At 37.0% G+C, this 19479-nt stretch overlaps 1 protein-coding gene across 1 annotated transcript; it reads right to left on the minus strand.

Annotated features, from left to right (window-relative positions):
* Positions 1-624: 624 nt before the first annotated feature.
* LOC140565608 (myelin-associated glycoprotein) lies at positions 625-10586 on the minus strand. Its single transcript, XM_072691623.1, has 10 exons — positions 10521-10586; positions 10276-10342; positions 8809-9162; positions 7594-7884; positions 6122-6373; positions 3377-3640; positions 3178-3262; positions 2482-2556; positions 2273-2330; positions 625-1652 (listed from the first exon to the last, which is right to left on the minus strand). Exons 2-10 carry the CDS (start codon positions 10322-10324, stop codon positions 1584-1586), a joined length of 1497 nt encoding a protein of 498 aa, XP_072547724.1. The 5' UTR covers positions 10325-10342; positions 10521-10586; the 3' UTR covers positions 625-1583.
* Between the last annotated feature and the right edge of the window lie 8893 nt (positions 10587-19479).

The raw sequence follows: 19479 nt of genomic DNA on the forward strand, positions 1-19479 counted from the left end.
TTTAGTGAGCAGGCTAGATTATCCAGCAGAAACATCCACAGTATTTCCATTTGTTGGACAAGGTAACAGAAATCCAGCTTTTTTAAATAGGATGAATTGCCCCAATTCCCTAAGCTTTATTTAACGTAGATCTTCCTCATATCAATGTGTGTTCAAAATCACATGATTTCTCAAATGTCTAATCTTAGATTAGGGTGGGTCAAACTTTAAACAGGAAGGAAACCATGTGAATATGATCAAAATGTCAGTGAGTTTAGACAAAATTATTGTTAATGGTACAAATGAAACAATCCTACTAGTTTTTGTCAGAGGATTAAATTGTTTAGCAAAAATATTATAATTTGGTCTAAATATACAAAACAAAAAAATGTTATTTCAGTCAAATACTCTCTTCGGGAATATCACCTTAGGAAATATGTTTGAAAAAGTATAATGGCCTAATGTGGGACAGTTATACTTGTACTTGAGTCAACAATGAGTGGAGGGAGTATGGATTGTGCTATAACAGCAATATTTAAGTTATAACAACTATTACAACATGGTTTTAGCATTCTGATGTCTTATACATAATCCTGATGGTCACACATAAGTCTTGATTCTTTAAAAAAGCAACAGAGGAAGGAATAAAAAATTGTATCTTTTAATGGAAGTACAAAAACTCAGATAAGTTCATTCAGTCAATGTAACACAGTTGAATAAATTTACGTTAACTCAAAACATGCCAAAGACTTTGATTTTACACTGGACTGAGTGTATATCTCAAATATTCATTTTGGAGTTTTTTGGTCTAATCAGCTTGGGTGATCCCACATTTCTTTAGTATTTAAGTTATGTTAACTTATTATTTCAATTATTTCATTGCAGTTAAGTGCAAGTGCAGTTAAGTTGTACAGTGTGGATAATATCCAAAATATTGACTTTACTAACACTCTTGTTGCTAAATACAATCAAATCCTCACAGCAATTATCCAAAATCTAGACACTCCAACAAAAACAGGATAAACTGTCTAATAAATAAATGATCTTTTTCAACCGAACTCATCACACCATATTGCCATGCCATTTTTATATTGAATCATGTTAATAAAAATAGAAATGATGTGTTAACCAAATCAAATACATGAACAATATAGCATATATGTGCTGCAATGGCATTACATGCATTTGAGGCCTAATATTCTTAAATTTCTCACCCATCCTCTTCAGATGTTTGGCATTACACCAAAAGAAACTACAATTTTCTGAGGCTTGGTGTTTTGCTGCTGTACACAACTGATTCACCTATTTTACAGGTACTTTAAAATTACAGCTTTAAAGGCTATTTTGAAGATTAGATAATGTATACAATATAAACCACCAGTGTAATCCATTCAGCAACTGGTGTATAGAGATCACATATGTACAGTGGTCTAAAAATATATGTATTTACTATTGAAGGTGGCAGAGACGATTGTTTGAAACCCCATTCATTTCTGCCATTAAACATCCAGTGCAAATATGGGCATAACACACACTACAGAATCATGCACAACTTCAGTGGTCTATAGCTGGACATATCTCATTGGAAATGACATGGTGGCATTTCATACATTGGCATATGTAGCGTCATCATCAGGTTCTTCAAATGTGTATGGATAGTTGTCATCTTCAAGCTGCAAGGGTAGAAAAAGTTATTATAGATTTATTACATTACAGTTAATGATGTGATACACCAAACTTCCTGACCAGACCAGAACCTTTTAATATATACATCTATTTCTAATACTATTCTAATAATTATGAATACCTGTTGCACTACACGGGGTCCAGGTAGTGTAGTCCCAATAAAAGCTCAAATCATTTAAGCCCAGTGTTTCTGCCATGGTTGAGATTGATTAAGCATCCAAACAGACTCAGTTCATTTACAGACATTCAGAAAGTTACGGGGTTCAATGGTTGCGTCTCAAATCTAAATAATGGCAGTTTGTATAGTATAGTATTCTTTCTGATGAGTCCTTCTCAGGTAGCTTTAATAGGTGTTATTATGAGTGGAATGCTCATGAAAGGTACATGCATTTGTTTGTAAACACAGTAAGGTTGGCTTGTAATAAAATACATAGTTCTATACATCAATGGTTATTTTAAAATGTACTTTAGAAACATAGAGTAGTTTGGGACAAACACATGTTACATTTTCTCTTGACTATTGCAAATGTCAGGTTATTCTTTGCACATTTTTATAAAATATTACTGATAATTTTCATAAAAGCAAAAAGCAATGTGGTGCTCTTACCCCCATGTTGCCGTACACATGCTGACCTTCATCGTAGGTTGAATAGGCATCACATTTCCTGCAAATGAAAAAAAAGAAATTGGTAGCATTCCCATTTAATACTGGTGGTATAACATCTTTGCTATTATTTTTTTTTCTTTGCTATTATGAGCATCAAAAAACATAAGCATAACAATATTAGAAAATATAAACAGTAACTCCACAAATACCTTTCTGAGCCAGGCCTGGTCACGTCCATTTCAGTCTTCGTGTGTGTTACAGGCTGCTCTGCTCTGCTGCTTACACTTACACAAGAAGAACAGTTTTCAGCCTCTTTTACACCTTTTACAGCGTTTATGAATGAAGAGTATGGTACATAGTATGTAAAACTTGGACTTGAAAATCGTATAAAATGGGCAGTAAGTGATTATTTACCATAACTAATATCATTATTATTTATAATATTATTTAAGTATTAACAGGTGTTTTTGTTTAAACACTAATATTAATCTTAGAAATAACATTACCACAAAAAGCTGTGGTTTGACATCACTGTGTTCATTACAACATCTTCAAAGTTCTCCTCATGGGAGTTTAGTATTGTTTATAGTTATCCAATTATTCAAACACCTGGTTTAGTCAATCAGTGCTTGATGGTGTTAAATCAGGTGAGCTGGTTATGGAATTGAAATCCATGCACTGGCGGGGAGCGTCCAGGAGAAATCTGGAACCAGGCATAGTTCTTCACACTAGCTGACAGGATCTCTACTACGTTCTTCCAAAGGAGAAGTTCTTATTTCTTAGTTGATGTTTGTTACTCTTTACTACTTGCTTGCAAAAACACTCTAATTCCTGAGATGAATTGCGTGTCTACATCCCTGAATTGTCTGCACAGTACTATAGTTCCTTAAGGAAAACATTCTTACCAGCTTCTTTTCACCATCCATACTGTGAGGCCAATGACGATCCCAAGAAATACTGAGACAGCGACTGCAGTGTAAATAAGCTTGTCTGCAAAAGGATAACAACTGCTGAACATTATCAAACTGGGTGCTTGGGACTTGACATTCTACTTTAAGACGTTTTAGGGCATTTCAGACTATAGTGTGCGATTTGCAGTCTCACCACTGTGAGGCACTCGTAAAGTCATGGTAGAATGCCCCTGGCTGTTATTGGCAAAGCAGTGCACAGTGTCTGAGTGTAGCGCTCCCTGTAGAGTTACAACGGAAAGAGAGCCGTGCTTCTCTGTGTTGGAGCTGTGGAGCACTTTGGTCTGGTCTGAACCCCACCACTTGATGTCGCTGCTGGGGTTGGAATCTACCATGCACAAACACGTCACTGTGGAGAACTCAGATGTACAGGAGGAGCCAGCTTTGATATCAGGAGGATCTGGGCAGAATTAAAGAATAAAAATGTAAAATAATAAAGATGTAATAAAATGTTATTATTCAGCCTGTAATGTCAAGTTGGCAGTTTATCATCCAACACCTACCATCCATGGACCAAGTTATCTGTCACACCACATAGCCTATATCTGCATTGTGTATTTGTACAGTGGATGACTGTAGCCAATGTGTTGCTGCACACACTTTAAGTTTTACTGGTGTTTTGAGATGCCATTGTCAAAGTAATGCCCTTCAGTATTTTACCTACTCTAACTCTGGAAGTGTGTAAAGAAATGCTTCTGTTGAGTTAACTATTTATCTGAGGTCAACATTATTATTTTTCAAATAAACATTAAGGATGATTGATCATTTATTTTTGATAATTTAGTCATTTTAGCCTATTAACTCATTGGACTAATTAAACAAAATAATTACTAAATGGACTTGGGACCTCCTAAAATTGCATCTTCACCCAATGGCCACCATATTAGTACAGTTCTAGACTTAAGGAATAAATGTGCTACAAAGTGTTCTGTGAGCGATGCCATATAAAAAACACTTAAAGAACCTTTGCTTGATGTAAAGGTTCTTCACCAATTTAGAAGTTCTTCACATCCCTCAAACCTCTAAACCTCTTTAACATCTAAAAAAGGTCATTAGCCCGCCGGTGGGCCAAAAGTGTTATTACCCGCTTCTCTTACCAAAGAATAGCCAGTTGGTAAAGAGGTCCCTGTAGTTACTGAACAACAATACACCTTAATGTGTAATAAGCCTTGGAGTGTTAAGGGGTCCAGGAGCCAAAAATGGTTCTTCTAAAGCATTTGTAACATGTTTAGAACAGCAGTGACACCTACAGGCAGTAGGTGTGCTGGTACAAATGCATTAGACACAGCAGAGTTGTTAGGGGTTTTAAACATCTCAGTGTGACTTTTGAGGAACGTCCACCATTCAAAATAATCAGCCAATGAAGATCTTGTGGTCAGAAAATGACCACTGATGAAGTAATAATGGAAGATAGACTCAGTAAAGGCTCATTTATACTTCCGTTACATATGAAAATGAACATACGTTATTGCAATACGTCATTCATTGTGAGAAAATTAGGATGTTGCCCTCTGTACACTGAGAGACGTGGCAGGGGAGCTGTGTAGATGATGTCTGCCGCTTGAGCTGCGGTGTTCCAATTTTAAACCTGCAGTAGAATTTTTGGCACCCCCTTGTGTAAAAGAAAGGCCCACATGAGAACATTGACCTGACCTCCCCTAAGCAGAAAAGTGTTCCCATGCTGCAAGATATAGAGTTGCATGGTTCTGTACCACATGTCAGCGTTTGTATCAAATAAAAAAATGGTTACATCAATAAGTTAATTGTACGTAACCCATGTAAATCATGCCTATGAATGTTTTTGTGTAATCACACATTTTTATTGTGAATTTTTTTCCACCATGTGAAATGTTTTTTTTATTTACATGTTTTTTTCTCCTGTAAGGAAGTTGCTTTTATGCTGGTAATATTCATTATTTGTGTCTGCTGCTGCTGCTGCTGCTGCTGCTGTATTTTGTGTGTTTTTCTTGTTGGCAGTGTGCAGTCCTGTTACTGGCCAACATGGTACAACATTTGGGGCTCCTCCTCCTGTTCAGTCCAACCCGGCAATGTGTTAGCTTGATAGCTTTGTTACGCTTGAAACATATAAATCTATCACACGCCCCAAACTTTTGGGGAAAAATAGGTGGTAAGCACGCTCTTCTCCTGTTGTTTAAAAGGAAGTTGGAAGTCCACATTTAGTGGATTTTTGTTTGCTGTTAGATGTTTTGTTTGTTATTTTGTTCGTTTGCTCACCTATAAAGTTACATTTCCTCCCATAATGAACAATAAATTTATACTGGATCATGCTTTATCATATACTGCAGTCTGTTTCTGTTAGTCTGTTATGACTAGAACCTAGGGTCCTGACAGAGTGTATAAAGTATTTTAAAACCACAAATTAAAAGTATTAAAAAAAAGTGTTCACTACCCAAATGATGTTTGTCCTTTGATTTATGAAGTAGTGAGATGAAGGGCTACAGTCAGTATTTAGAAACATACAAAATTAATCTACATGTTTTTGGTTTTTTTTTGTTTGGGTTTGGGATTTTTCCCTTTTTCTTCCACATTTGGTGCTGCCAATTATCTCACCTGTTAGTAGCTCACCCTTTGCATTAGACCCACTGAGCCACTCGGAGCCCCATGGTAGGTGTTTCTGATAAAATGGTGAATGAGTGTAGCTATAAGATAAGTGTGATGTATAAGCTGACAGCTCACTGTGTACAGGATTAAATGTCTTTAACCCCTAATACTCCAATGCTTATTACACAAGGTTACAAGGTGTATTATTCAGTAACTTCAGTCCACTACAAAATAGGATTTTTTAAGAGGTTAATAAATGTAATATTTGGTGAGCAGGTAATAACAGGAATATATTTTAAATCAGTGACGGTTTACTCACATACTACATTGAGCTGTATTAGACTGGAGCTGGCTCGTCCCTCTGTGTTAGCAGCTGTGCAGTAAAGAGACTCAAAGTGTCTGCTCACACTCTTTATTGTGTAGTTGCGTCCTTCTGATAGTACCGACCCATTCTTTGTCAGCCACTGGTAGGCTTGGGCAACAGGGTTGCTGTTACTGGAGCAGGTCAGTTCCACAGAGCTCCCCTCTTCTACTGTAGATCTGGAGATCACCTCAACATTGACTGGGGGATCTATAGGGAACACAGGGCACATCATTAGTCACTATAATAATGTACGTCATCAGTTGGCATTAGACATGCACTTTCAAAGACACTAAATCAACCTACAAGTTGATACAGGATGCCTGCTTTACTATGATACCTAAATAGAAAAATATCCAGCAACATTTCAGGAATGCAAATGAGAGGTTTAAAATTCTAGATTTATTAACTATGCATTTTGTTATTCACTGTGGCCTCTATTCGCACATTATTAGAGATCTGTCCCATAAACATCAATAATAATTGCATTATTAGTTGTAATAATCCACAATAAGTTCTTGGTTACCACCCTGTTATGCAAATGATTGAGCATTAATTATGTCTTAAATGCACATGTTATTATGGTGTGACTGACAGCAGATTTCCATCACAACGTTTCCATATTTAAATGTGAGCTTAAGCCCATCACTAAATTAACTAAATATTAAGTACTAAGTGTTTAATCAGTTAGTTTGCATCGCAAATTCAGTGTCTATTCATGATAGTATGCTTGAAAACTATAATCATCATTCTTAAAACATAATATCTCAATTTATCAGCATTGGTTGCTAATAAAGGGTTGAGACTAGCATCTGTCTGGCTTGTTTGTTGTGTAATGGACATTTAAGGTGCTATAGGTTGTAGTCATCAGTAATTAGAGACTAAACAGAATTAAAAAATATGCATAACAGGGTGGTAGCAAAGTGTTTGTTGTGCATATATTGTGCAGATCTCTAATAATGTACTAATAAAGATCATACTGAATAAAGCTTAGTGCATAGTGAATGAGGGATTTACAAATGTCTAATTAAGGCTTTATAAAGCAACAGAGAACACCCTTTGTGTTCCTGGAAATAAAGCGTTACTATTTTCACATGGTGGTTTTATCTAAAGAACTGAAAACTGCCAAACATCTGCGAGCCTAACTTAGAGGTGGTGAGTATTTATTGGACAGAACCCTCAATAGGCCTCCCCTCAACACTGCAACTGTTTCATGCCAACTGCCATATTGGGCAGATGTGCCCAACATATGTTTATGGTTTTGTTGGTAAAATATTTTATAATGCTCTGTTGCTGAGATGCCCAGTGTGTGGTGGATTTGACAGACTATGATACATATGCAGACCAAACTCCAGCAACCAGAGTCACAGCAACATTGCTTTTTACAGTGTAAAGACAGCTATAGTTTAAAGGATGCACTTTTGACTTACATCTGACATTGAGAGTTTTGATGCTGCTCACTTTCTTCCCTCCTGTAAACTCCGCTGTGCATTTGAGGATCTTGTTGTGGTCCAGTTTGGTGGGGGTAAAGCTAAGAAATGATATTAACTTCCACTGATCATTGTGTTCCTTCTCTGATTGGGTGCTAATTGTCCCTTGGTGATTCCAGGTGAGACGGGGAGGATCGGAAGGACAGGAGTGGAAAATAAAACAGGTAACGGTCACTTTTTTTCCTGACTTCATTTCTTCGTCCACAGAAATTATAGGTGGATCTGGAGAATCTAAAATTGCATGAAAGAAATGTTGTTGATAACACCTGGCAAAATCATGCACTATAACAACAACTAATAGTCGACTAAAATCAATGACTGAATTTGTTGGCAACTACTTTTATAGTAGATTAATTGGTGGCCTTATCATGCATGTTTTTTTTAAAAAACTAACTAGGAACCGTTCAGGACACACATGAACTGTACAGTTTTACTGCTGCTGTTACTTTGTACAGTAATAATCCCCCCAATCTGGATACAGAGCTGCAGTGAAAACATACAGACTGAGCAGCTGTCTGTCACATGGACGGAGTGGGTGGATAAAACTGTTACAGCCACACATTTGCACTCTGTCCCATATGGACACGGGCTCAGTGTAAACTAAGAAGAGAAGTTATAAATGAGGAGACCAGACGTATGAGTGGGAATTCTCAAAAGGCTTAATGTGGTGTCTAATTATGAATAAAGTCCCACCCTTCAACATAAAGAGCCACTCGTAATTAGCCTGCTGGGTATGAGTAGAGTCAGGTCAAGGATTTTTTGACACCAGAGCATGTAAAAATAAAGTCACTAATACAAACAAATCAGTAACACAAAATACTTATAAACTGAAAGCTACAACTACTGTCTCACATTTGTCTCCATTTTTTCTTTATCTGAAACTTTTTATTGCTGCTACTTTACACATCTTTGGTTTTAAATTTGTAAATCTTGTGTCTCACCTTTTGATATTTATACATTTTGATAGACAGATTGTAGAATCTGGCAGTAATCTTTACATTGTGTCATACATTTTATAATGAATGGGCCAACAAAAAATGCTCCAAAAGGACTTTACACTGACTTCCATTGAAAGTTAAGAAGGTTTTATACAGGAGATTTTTGCATGACAGTGACGATATGTTAACACTCAGGATCAAAAATAAATGCACCCACCTTTCACTGTTACAGAGACTTTATGATTTAGGAAGGAGTATTTGTCGAAGCCATCTATCTCAATTCGGAAGATGAAGGGCCCTTTATCACCATGCCTTAAAGGATTGATTTTGAGTGAGCAGTTTCTCTGTTTTAAGTCACCCACGCTAGTACGGTGCTGGAATGCAGTGCTGATCTGGGACACCTCTGAGTGGTAGACTTTCTCATTAGAATCTGTGAACCAGATCCCTTTGTGGACAGAGGACATCTTAGTTGAACCAGGGTAGCTGTACTGGCAAGAAATGTCCAAACACGAGCCTTCCAGGCCAACTACTGAGGGAGACAGCCCTATATTCCATGAGTCACTGGCACATGCTGAAATGACAAAAAAATGCAAAAAAAAAGAGGTAAGTTGTTCATTGTTTCCATGTGTGTTTGTGTGAATGTGTGACTGTGACAAGGCAAGCCAGTAATCACCAGGTGCCTTTAGTCTCATGTATGAAATATAGCTTTAATTAGCTGTAATAGATCCAGATATGCATGCTAGATCCAGAAAAAATAACGACTGTAATTGTCTTATCTGCAGATTTACATAAACATAAAGGTGCTTTAAATGGTTCTTTGGGGGATGCCACAGAGGAATCAAATCAAATCCAATCAAATTTATTTATACAGCGCTTTTTACAACCGGTGTTGTCACAGTAATCAGTAATTAGTAAAACGAACCACTTTCGGTTCAGTAAAAAACACATCTGTAATAGACTTGTGTAAGTGAGAGCAATCTGTATTAAAAACATGGGTCTTTATGATACCATGGCAACATTTCCAAAAACATCTTTTTACTGAATCTGTTTTGATCTATTATTTTATTTATTTCTTTGTAACCTACTGATCTGTTGAAACCTGCCATTAATGACGGTTAATGTCCTGTTAATGAAAATGTATGACTTATTTCTTTGCTGTTCTGTTGCAAAGAAATAAGTGGCAGGTATTTGTGGGAGTAATGGGAAATCCTTTCCACTGCTCCCACTTCTGTGCCGCAATACCAAAGAATCAGGTATGGTGATGAAGAAGTCAACTGCTACACCTCTTTCCTCATAAAGCATATTATTACAAGAAGTGAAAAAAGACTTTGTTTTGAACATTATAACACACAGAACTTAAACTGAACTGAAGTTACAGCCAGTCTCACAAAGGTGTTTATGGAAGTGATTATATGTATAAATGATTAAATGTAATTTAATGGACTGTACTATTGTTGTCTGACAGGCACACATGACAGAAGCAAAGTCTTAGAATATTAGTAAATTACAGTAGGGCCTGTGAAAGGCAACCAGAGTTATGATTCAAATGATTTGCTATAATTTTCTCATTTTTAAGGTTAATGTTAATTGAGAAGTTGCAATAATAATAATAATAATAATAATAATAATAATAGTATGACTAGATCCCCATAAACATTTAGCATACACATTTTCCTTTACCTACCTTTGAGCCAAAGGCAGCAGATGCACAAACACCACCAGAAAAATGACATCTTGTCTTAGTTATGGACCTGGAAAGATAAATAATAGCATTTCAGTGGAACAGCAGACAGATTGTGTCTATATAATATTATTTTTAATGAAATTTAAAAATAGGTCGTAAACATGCAGAGACATAAAAGCATTTTAATTTACTTTTCTATTCAGAAAGAGAAAAAAACACCAGTATGATGATAATAAGTTACTTACTTTTGTTTCACAGTAAATGATAGTGACCTTGATCTTCAGGAGTTAACCGCTGTCCTACAGTGCTCTGTTCCCTTTTCAGAGTCAACGTGATGTCTTTATTTCAGTCATCACCACTTCCTCTTTCTTTTTATTCAGTTTCCACACAATAGACTTTTCCATTTTATCTTTCATTGGGCAAATGAATGTAGAACTGAATTAAAGTAACATGCCCAAAAAGTTTCATTAATACATTGTGTCCAGAGTAGTTGTGGAGTTTGGACAGTTAACTTTCATTTTCTTTTCTTGGTCAGATCAGACTGCTGTTTCTGACAGACAACTGTCCTGTCACAGACATCCTTTCATGAACTGTCCCCTAAACAGCCACATAACGAAGGTTTAAACAGAGAGAAAACCATAACAAAGGAAGATTTTATGGAACAATATTGTTATGGAAAGGATGATAAGAGAGACTCTTTCCTTGCTTTTTTACCTCCTCAGACACATTTTGTATTTATTTATTTTTCAATATATTTTTATAGAATAATATATATAAAATACTTTTTGTTTCTTATTAAGGCACACTAGTTGAAATGTATATGATTTGGTCATATAAAGCCATGTAAAAATATTATGACATCCCATGTTAGGATAGCCTGTCTTGTTTAAACTGATTGGTAAAGAAAGTGTTATTACCATGATGAGATCCAAAGAACTCTCTGAGGCCTTCAAAAAGATGTCTGTAGATACAGACAAGTTCAGGAAGGGTATTAAAAAAATTTCAGAACAATTCGAAATCAGTCGGTTCACTGTCCGCATAATAATTTACAGGTGAAGAAACTGGCCAACATGGCCAGGTCAGGCCGTCCTAGCAAATTCAGTCCAACAGTGGACCACAAAATGCATAAAGAGGTCACATCATGGGATCTACAGGTAGCTCTTGCACAGCTGTCAAAGTACAGCATCTACCATCAGAAAGAGACACACAGTTGATTTTCATAAGAGATGTGCAACGAGGAAACCCTTGCTTATATTCCTGGTCTTGGTCCAGCATGGCAAGCTATAGATGGTCGGCAGGTCAGGGAGCTTGGTGATGTGCTCAACTGATTGCCCCCCCCCCCCTCTGGAAAGCTCACCTATCCTTCTTGATGCTATTCCCAATCCAGGCTATGATGTTTTTCATGAGGATGCTTTCGATGAATGTTTCACAGAACCTTGGAGGGCTGACTGACATCAATTAGGTAATTAGGACAGCAGATCAAAATATGGTCACCCTAGTATTTCACAATATATGTTACATACAGTGTCTTATCCAGACACAATTGTTTGTGTATGTTTGATGGTGTATGTGAATGTGTGTGACACAGTAGTCTGACTGCATTACCTTTTGGAAACTTTTCTAAGTCCTGCATTCATGTTTTTGCTCTTGTGCTTTAAATGAATGCTCTGTGGCTTCCAGATGAGCTAAACTGCATGTTTTAGGCAAATCACACTGTTGGGTCACGCTGGGTCAGCAGCTTCAAGTTCCTGGATGTTCACATCTCAGAGGAACTTACATGGACAGAGCACACCACACGAACGGCGAAGAAGGCCTCTTCTACCTCAGATGGCTGGGAAGGAACCCCGTTACTCCGGACGTTCTACACCTGCACTGAGGGGCTGTATTATCACCTGGTAAGGGAACTGCACCATTCAGCTTTCAACCCTTCTGGGTTTATACACCGGCCGCAGTCTGAGAAAGCCTAGGAGGATTATTAAGGACTCCATCCACCCAAGCCACTGCCTGTTCTCACAGCTGCCCAGCGACAGGAGGTACAGAAGCATGAAGAGCAGAACCAGCCAGTTAAAAGACTGCTTCTACCCTCAAACAATTAAGCAGCTGAACAGATCTCACTGGTCTCACTATCGCCCCATGGCCACACCCCCACTGGACTCTGCACTTCCTTACTTACTGAAACTGTGACCTCTGCTAACTCACACTACATTTGAATTCAACAAACCTTATCCAATGTCTATATTGATATATATATATATATATATATATATATATATATATATATATATATATATATATATATATATAAATATATATATATATATATATATATATATATATATATATATATATATATATATATATATATATATATTAAGGGGCTTCTTTTGCCTCCTCCAGTATTTAGACAGGCGGCAAGATGACGCCGCAAAATCAGTTTCCAGGTCACAGAGGAGAGGAGGAGGGTCGGTAGGAAAAAGCAGTAACTTTTGGGGTTTTTGGACGCAGCCTGTGTGTGTGCTTTGTGTCCGAACTGTCAAATCCATCTGAGAGCATTTCCCTTTGTTCCCTTATATTAAAATAAATGTGAAAACATTCAGTGGAATATTCAATGTTTGTGTGGTAATTCAAAGATTGAGATGCTGCAAGAATCTATAACTGAGGATTTAGAAACATTGTGGAGAATAAAATATGTGGCCTGTTGTGTTTAATTCTGATGTGACAACTTCAAATTAAATGTTAAAGAATGTGCGAACACTGTTGACTGAAGAGGTGAGATCACAGAGGAAGTGACTTGCTGTGCAGCGACTTTGGTTTTTACTCTGCCTTTGAAGAACTTAATACTTAAACAGCAAGACCTACTGTAGCACTGATGTAGCTCAAACATGGACCACATCCTGCACATTACTGCTTTTAGAGGGTAAAGGGTCTTGCTCAAGGGCCCATATATATATATATATATTGGCAGCTTGCCAAGCCCGGGAATCGAACCCACAACCCTGTTATCAATATGCTGGTGCTCTATCCGCTGAGCCACCACTGCCCCCCGATGGCCCAGAATGCAGAATGACCGGTGTCACGACTCTGCCGAGGACCTCTAGGCTAGTTGTGAAGTATTGTATCCCTGTTTTGGTGAACTACTAAACGTTATTTTCTGACTGTTTAGCCCGTTAATGATTCTTGCCTTTGTATTTTCAAGCTTGTTTTGGCCTTGCCCTTTGGACTTGTTTCCTGTATGTTTTGCCTTGGATTTCGACCCACTGCCTGTTAATGTGACTATGAGTGTGCCTTGACCATTTGGATGTATTCCTTTTCTCTGTTCATTCTCTTTTGCCTTCCAGAAGTGATCCTTGCCTATTTTTAGAAAGCCTCTTTTTCATTTCTGTTTGACACGTTACAGCCGAATGCAGTTGCCAAAATCCAAATAATTTTATTATCTCTTTGATGCTGGAATTTTAATTTATACATACAAAATCAAGAGTATTAAAAAGTGTCTCCTTCTTTTGTTGGAGTAACTGTCTTTTAGATTTTGACGCATTGCTGTGAGGACTTGGTTGCATTCAGTGACAAGAGCATTAGTAAGGTCAGGTCTTTATACCCCTCTAGCCCACGCCTGGCATTGGGCATAGTGCCAATGGGTTTGTGTTTATTAGCTCCAGAGAGTCCTATTCTATTTGCAATACTTATCTACAGGTACTAGACAAGCTGTGTGTGCATTTGCACATCTGTGTCAACAATAGCTGCAACTTGTAGATGAATGCACAGTGAACCTATTTAATAATAATTAAAACATATAAATAACAATAGATAAATAATAATAATTATAGTAATAGCATTACTTAATATACATTAGATTCATATTATAATACAGTCTTTAAAAATAAAGATGGATGTGACAACAGCGAGAGGGATCCACTGTGGGTTGTTAAACAGGGTGAATCAGATTGCTGCAGTGCCACCCTATGGCGTGTCACTGCTGCTGCTGTGGTTACACCAAATACAGCTGGGTAAAGAGGTCTATAATAAAACACTGTAACAAGCTCTCTGTAACAGCCATTTGGTTTCTGAAGGCCTCCTATGTTCAAATGATGTCACCTATGTGTAATAGCTGACTCACTTTCTCACCCTCATTTTTCATTATTTATTTCAGTTCTACCTTAAACAGAGCAGTAGTTGCACTCTGCTGCGCAGCTTCATCTAGTTAGGTTACCCTTCCAAAAAACTTTTTCAATCATTTCCATAAGCATATTCTGACAATATTACAGCCTGTACTGCAACCTGCCTGTTCAATTCAATAAAAAACACAATGGGGGATAAGCTGGTTCCAGATCCATCTCCACTCTCTGGACCTCGGGTTCTGCAGCCAGAACCATTGGCACAGTTCTGGAATATGACTTATGCAATAACTCTGTGTGGAGAGTCAACAGACAGGAACTGATCAGACCAGACCAGATCAGATCAAGAATCCTGTGTTATTTTTTTTATTATTATAACCACTGTTTGCATGTTTTAAGACAGTGGTGACACTTCATAACTTTTATTCTCATATTTACTGAAACTACAAGTGATGTTCTCTTTTTCCGGAACGTGATTGTTTCGGGATCTAAAAACATGTCAGGCTGGAACTCTGGATTGTGTAATATGTCTGGGGATTGATTTTACGTCAGGGTTTGCTTCTACATTCAACTGAATTTTTTGTATACATATTTAATCAGCTTTAAGCTTCCGCATAACCATTGGTCAATGTGCTTAAGACAGAGAGAGAGATGGCAGGAGATTTATGAGAATTATTATATGCAAAGGGGATGAAGTTGGATGCAAAATTAGTGACAATACAGGTATGTAAACGCTGCAGATCTGTAAAATGTACAGAACTGTTTAAGAGACAGACTTCACATAATGAACACAGTAGACAAATCTCCATCAGTTAGAGACCTGAGTGGAGTAAAGCTTTGGGTGAACCTGATTCAGAGAAATATATGCAACACTGGTCATCTGCAGCTAATGATGCTAATAACCTCACGCAGGTAGTAACGGATAAACTACCTGTAAGAGGTCAGTGTCTGCAGCTGCCTACCAGCGGGCGACTGCAGTGAGGCACTGTTACCCAAAGGAAAGCCAATCCCCAAAAATCCTAGGGGTAATCAGTGCCAACCAGATACACCTAGTGTTCACAGCATTTAAGGCTGTGACAAAGTGCAATTCTCTGTCACACCTTTGTAGAAGGGTGTTCGGTACGGTACACAGAAGTGAAAGGGAGAGAAAGTCTTATAATGAAAGAATAAAAGAGAAATGAAAAGAAAGGTTTAAAAGAAGAAAGGAGAAAAGTAACAGAGCTGTGAGAGAAAAGCGCTGAAGAGGTCACAGCTCAAAAGTAAAAGACTTTAAGTGAAGCATTGATCCTCAGTTCCTTTGTTTATAGAACTTCATCCACCAAAGACAGAGAGAGAGAGAGAGAGAGAGAGAGAAAGAGAGAGAGAGAGAGAAAGACTTTAGATGCGACCCCAATCCATCGCACCTGATCCAGCTAATTATTGTCTTCAGAACCGCAGTAAAGTTATGCTAATCATACACTAGAAGACTCAAAATCTGCCACTCTTTCATATCTAAAGACAATTTGTCATTACTTGCACACGATACTGCAAATAATATTAACGGGCAGGGTGTGAGTGCAGGGTTTAAAAAAAAAAGCCACAGAATGAACTTTGCTGCTTCCTGTTTGGTGCTGGAGGGAGCTCACCAACTGTTAGTTGCACGTCATAATTTGCATGAGCCAACACTAAAAACTTGACAACATTAAACACAGTGGATTTGATCATAATGTCAAGATGAGAAAAATACTGCAGCTGTCTTGGCCACCTCACACCAAAGGATCAAGGTGGCGGGAAGACGCTGCAACCCTAGCGAGAATTATATGATTTTATTCCGGCTTTGGAAATTTGTCTTCGGCAGTAAAATCACCTGAAAAGTTGTTTGGTGAAAAGTTGGCTGGCATTAATATTAGTTTTTGATATTGTCATTTCAGTGCTAATGACTTTTGCAAGGATTATAGTAGCCAGTCAAGATAATCACGCACAGTGTGGTTTGGGTCACATTTTGTTTAATACCTCTAGTATTAATACTGAAAAACTGAGACCACATTTCTAGCCAGAAGACAATGCATGCATTCATAGACCATGCCTACATCTGTGCACACACATGTGTTGTCCTTCAAGTCCTTTCATTGCATTTAATTACATAGTATTGCTCATGTTAACAATAGATGGCTTTAGGAAAACTATGTAAACTATAAACTATATAAAAGATATATCATTAGCTCAGTAACCACTGTGTATAAACATCAGATTATTTTTTGAGCAGTGGGGGAGAATTACACACCACTTTAATTTGACTAAAAAAATCCACCACATGATATACATTAACAAACAGATGTTTTTTTGTGCAGCTAGGTTTGGATCACAGAAACAATTATGTCAATATTTTCTTTATATTTCTGAATTTCAAAAACACTCATATACAGCAGATCATATACATCACTACAACTAACTGTGAAAATTGCAGCTAGATGCCATTAAAGACACACAGCCTATGAATTATGTTGTGATGCTTTGAATTTCATCAGCATTTCAGCTGAATTGTATACAACACTATAATCTGTGTAATGTGCAGCTAGGTGGCAGCAAACATGCTAAGACAAAAGTTAAGGAGCACATGGGGAAACCAAAACAAAGAGACAGAAAGGCACAAACAGGACAAAAGCATAACAGGTTTACATTTACATTTAAGGCATTTAGCAGACACTGGCACAGGAGTAGAGGTAGGGCAGATGCCACTGCTGAGGCAGGAATAAAAGCTGCCGGCATCGCTGGCACTGGAACTGGTGCAGATGCACTGCTGTGAAGGGAAGAACAGGTACTGGAGCTGAAGACTTAGACGCTTTGGACATTATGAACAATTGCAGCTTGTGCAGAGACGACAGGGCAAGGAACAAACCCAAACAGAGCCATGTGCTAAAGCACCAAAACAAAGTGAGAGAAAAGCACAAACAGGACACAAGCATGACAGAATGTTCTGCAATCATTTCTTCATGTTTAGGTATTTTGAATTTCAATACCAATTCAGACACTTTAGATACAAGAATTACAGAAATAATTGTGACTAGTGCAGCTAGGTGTCGGCATTCTTGATTTTACCTGCAACTCATTTTTGTTATATGCAGTGCAGCTACAAATGGCATTACATTTAAAATGTAAAAAAAGTAATTATATTATATTCAAAACCCAAGAGAAGTGCATTATTAAGGCTTAGCTAAACCACACACTGCTGATTTTACTGTTTTATGTAATGTGGCTACATTGCTATTATAATTCAAACAGAAAGAAAATCTAAATGTTGTGTATGTTTGCTGACACCTAGTTGTACTACACATCATTTTATATATAATGCAACTGCACTGCTATTGAATTTTAAAACACAAATATTAGTAAACAAAATTATTACATGCAATCAAAAAATCTTTTGTCTTTGCTGACACCTAGCTGCGCCGTACACAGTCGGTTTTAGTGTTGTATATAATGTGACTGAAATGCATTTGAAATTGAAGGCGTAAAAAAATACTAAAGACAATTTGTCATTACTTGCACACGATACTGCAAATAATATTAACGGGCGGGGTGTGAGTGCAGGGTTTAAAAAAAAAAAAAAGCCACAGAATGAACTTTGCTGCTTCCTGTTTGGTGCTGGAGGGAGCTCACCAACTGTTATTCGCACGTCATAAAATTTGCATGAGCCAACACTAACAACTTGACAACATTAAACACAGTGGATTTGATCATAATGTCAAAATGAAAAATATACTGCAGCTGTCTTGGCCACCTCACACCAAAGGATCAAGATGGCAGGAAGACGCTGCAACCCTAGCGAGAATTATATGATTTTATTCCGGCTTTGGAAATTTGTATATATTTTATATAGTTTATATAGTTTTCCTAAAGCTATATATCTATTGTTAACATGAGCAATACTATGTATTTAAATGCAATGAAAGGACTTGAAGGACAACAAATATGCGTGCACAGATGTAGGCATGGTCTACAAATGCATGCATTGTTTTCTGGCTGGAAATGTGGTCTCAGTTTTCAGTATTAATATGATTTTATTCCGGCTTTGGAAATTTGTCTTTGTATGTAATGTGGCTACATTGCTATTAAAATTAAAAATGTTTTACAAAAAATGTAAAAAAGATTTTGTATTACATCCAAAATCTAAAGGTTGTGCATGTTTGCTGACACCTAGTTGTACTAAACACAGTCGGTTTTAGTGTTGTGTATAATGTGACTGAAATGCATTTGAAATTCAAATCGTAAAAATATAGGTTGAGCATTACACCCAAAATCTAAAGGTTGAGCATTACTATTGATCACTAGATGTGTCATAAACAGCCGTGGTCAGCCGTGTATAGAACATAGCTGCTACATCGCTGCACATAACACTGTCTGTTTATATGTGTAGTATAAAATTCAGCTGAAATGAGAAATTTTAAATAAAGTACACATTGCATGCATAATCCATAAGGCGTGTGTCCTTACTTGTACCTAGCTGCACCTTCCACAGTTGATTGTAGTGATGTAAGTACTCTTGAAAGTCCAAAAATGGAAATGTACATAGTAGTTTCTGAAATAATATATATATATATATATATATATATATATATATATATATATATATATATATATATATATATATATATATATGCTATTTCAATATCTATATATCATAAATATGTAGGCTACATATATAGATGGAAAACAAATGTGTGTATACAGATTGGATGTGGTCTCTCATTTTTTGGCATTAACACAAAAAGAGCAGTATGTAAAACATGACCTAAGCAACAAAAGAAAAGGTGGGCATTTCTGCCTGTGGTTATACTGTCTTGAACACGTACGTGTTTAACAACTAAATCTGACTTAAATATGTGAAATATGGCCCACTTTTGGGCCACACTGACATTGCTATCTGAGTTATGACCTTCAGGGGAAATATATCTTTTTAATACATTTATTTCAACCACAAATATGATTGATTTCACATAATTCATGTATGTTAGTTGCCTATAAATAAAAAATATATATATATATTTTCCAAATGGAAACGTTAATTTGTGACTATGTGCACACAGACAATCAATTAATGAAAGAATTGTTT

Source organism: Salminus brasiliensis, chromosome 11 (assembly GCF_030463535.1).
Source record: "Salminus brasiliensis chromosome 11, fSalBra1.hap2, whole genome shotgun sequence".
In the NCBI taxonomy this organism is placed as follows: domain Eukaryota; kingdom Metazoa; phylum Chordata; class Actinopteri; order Characiformes; family Bryconidae; genus Salminus; species Salminus brasiliensis.

Excerpts from the sequence above, each read along its gene's own strand:
- LOC140565608 (XM_072691623.1), bottom strand. The coding sequence starts at position 10,324 with ATGTCATTTTTCTGGTGGTGTTTGTGCATCTGCTGCCTTTGGCTCAAA. Across the intron at positions 2,557-3,177 it reads TGGATGGTGAAAAGAAGCTG|TGTAAGCAGCAGAGCAGAGC; the intron begins GTAAGAATGTTT and ends TTCTTGTGTAAG. Across the intron at positions 1,653-2,272 it reads ATGTGTACGGCAACATGGGG|CTTGAAGATGACAACTATCC; the intron begins GTAAGAGCACCA and ends CTACCCTTGCAG.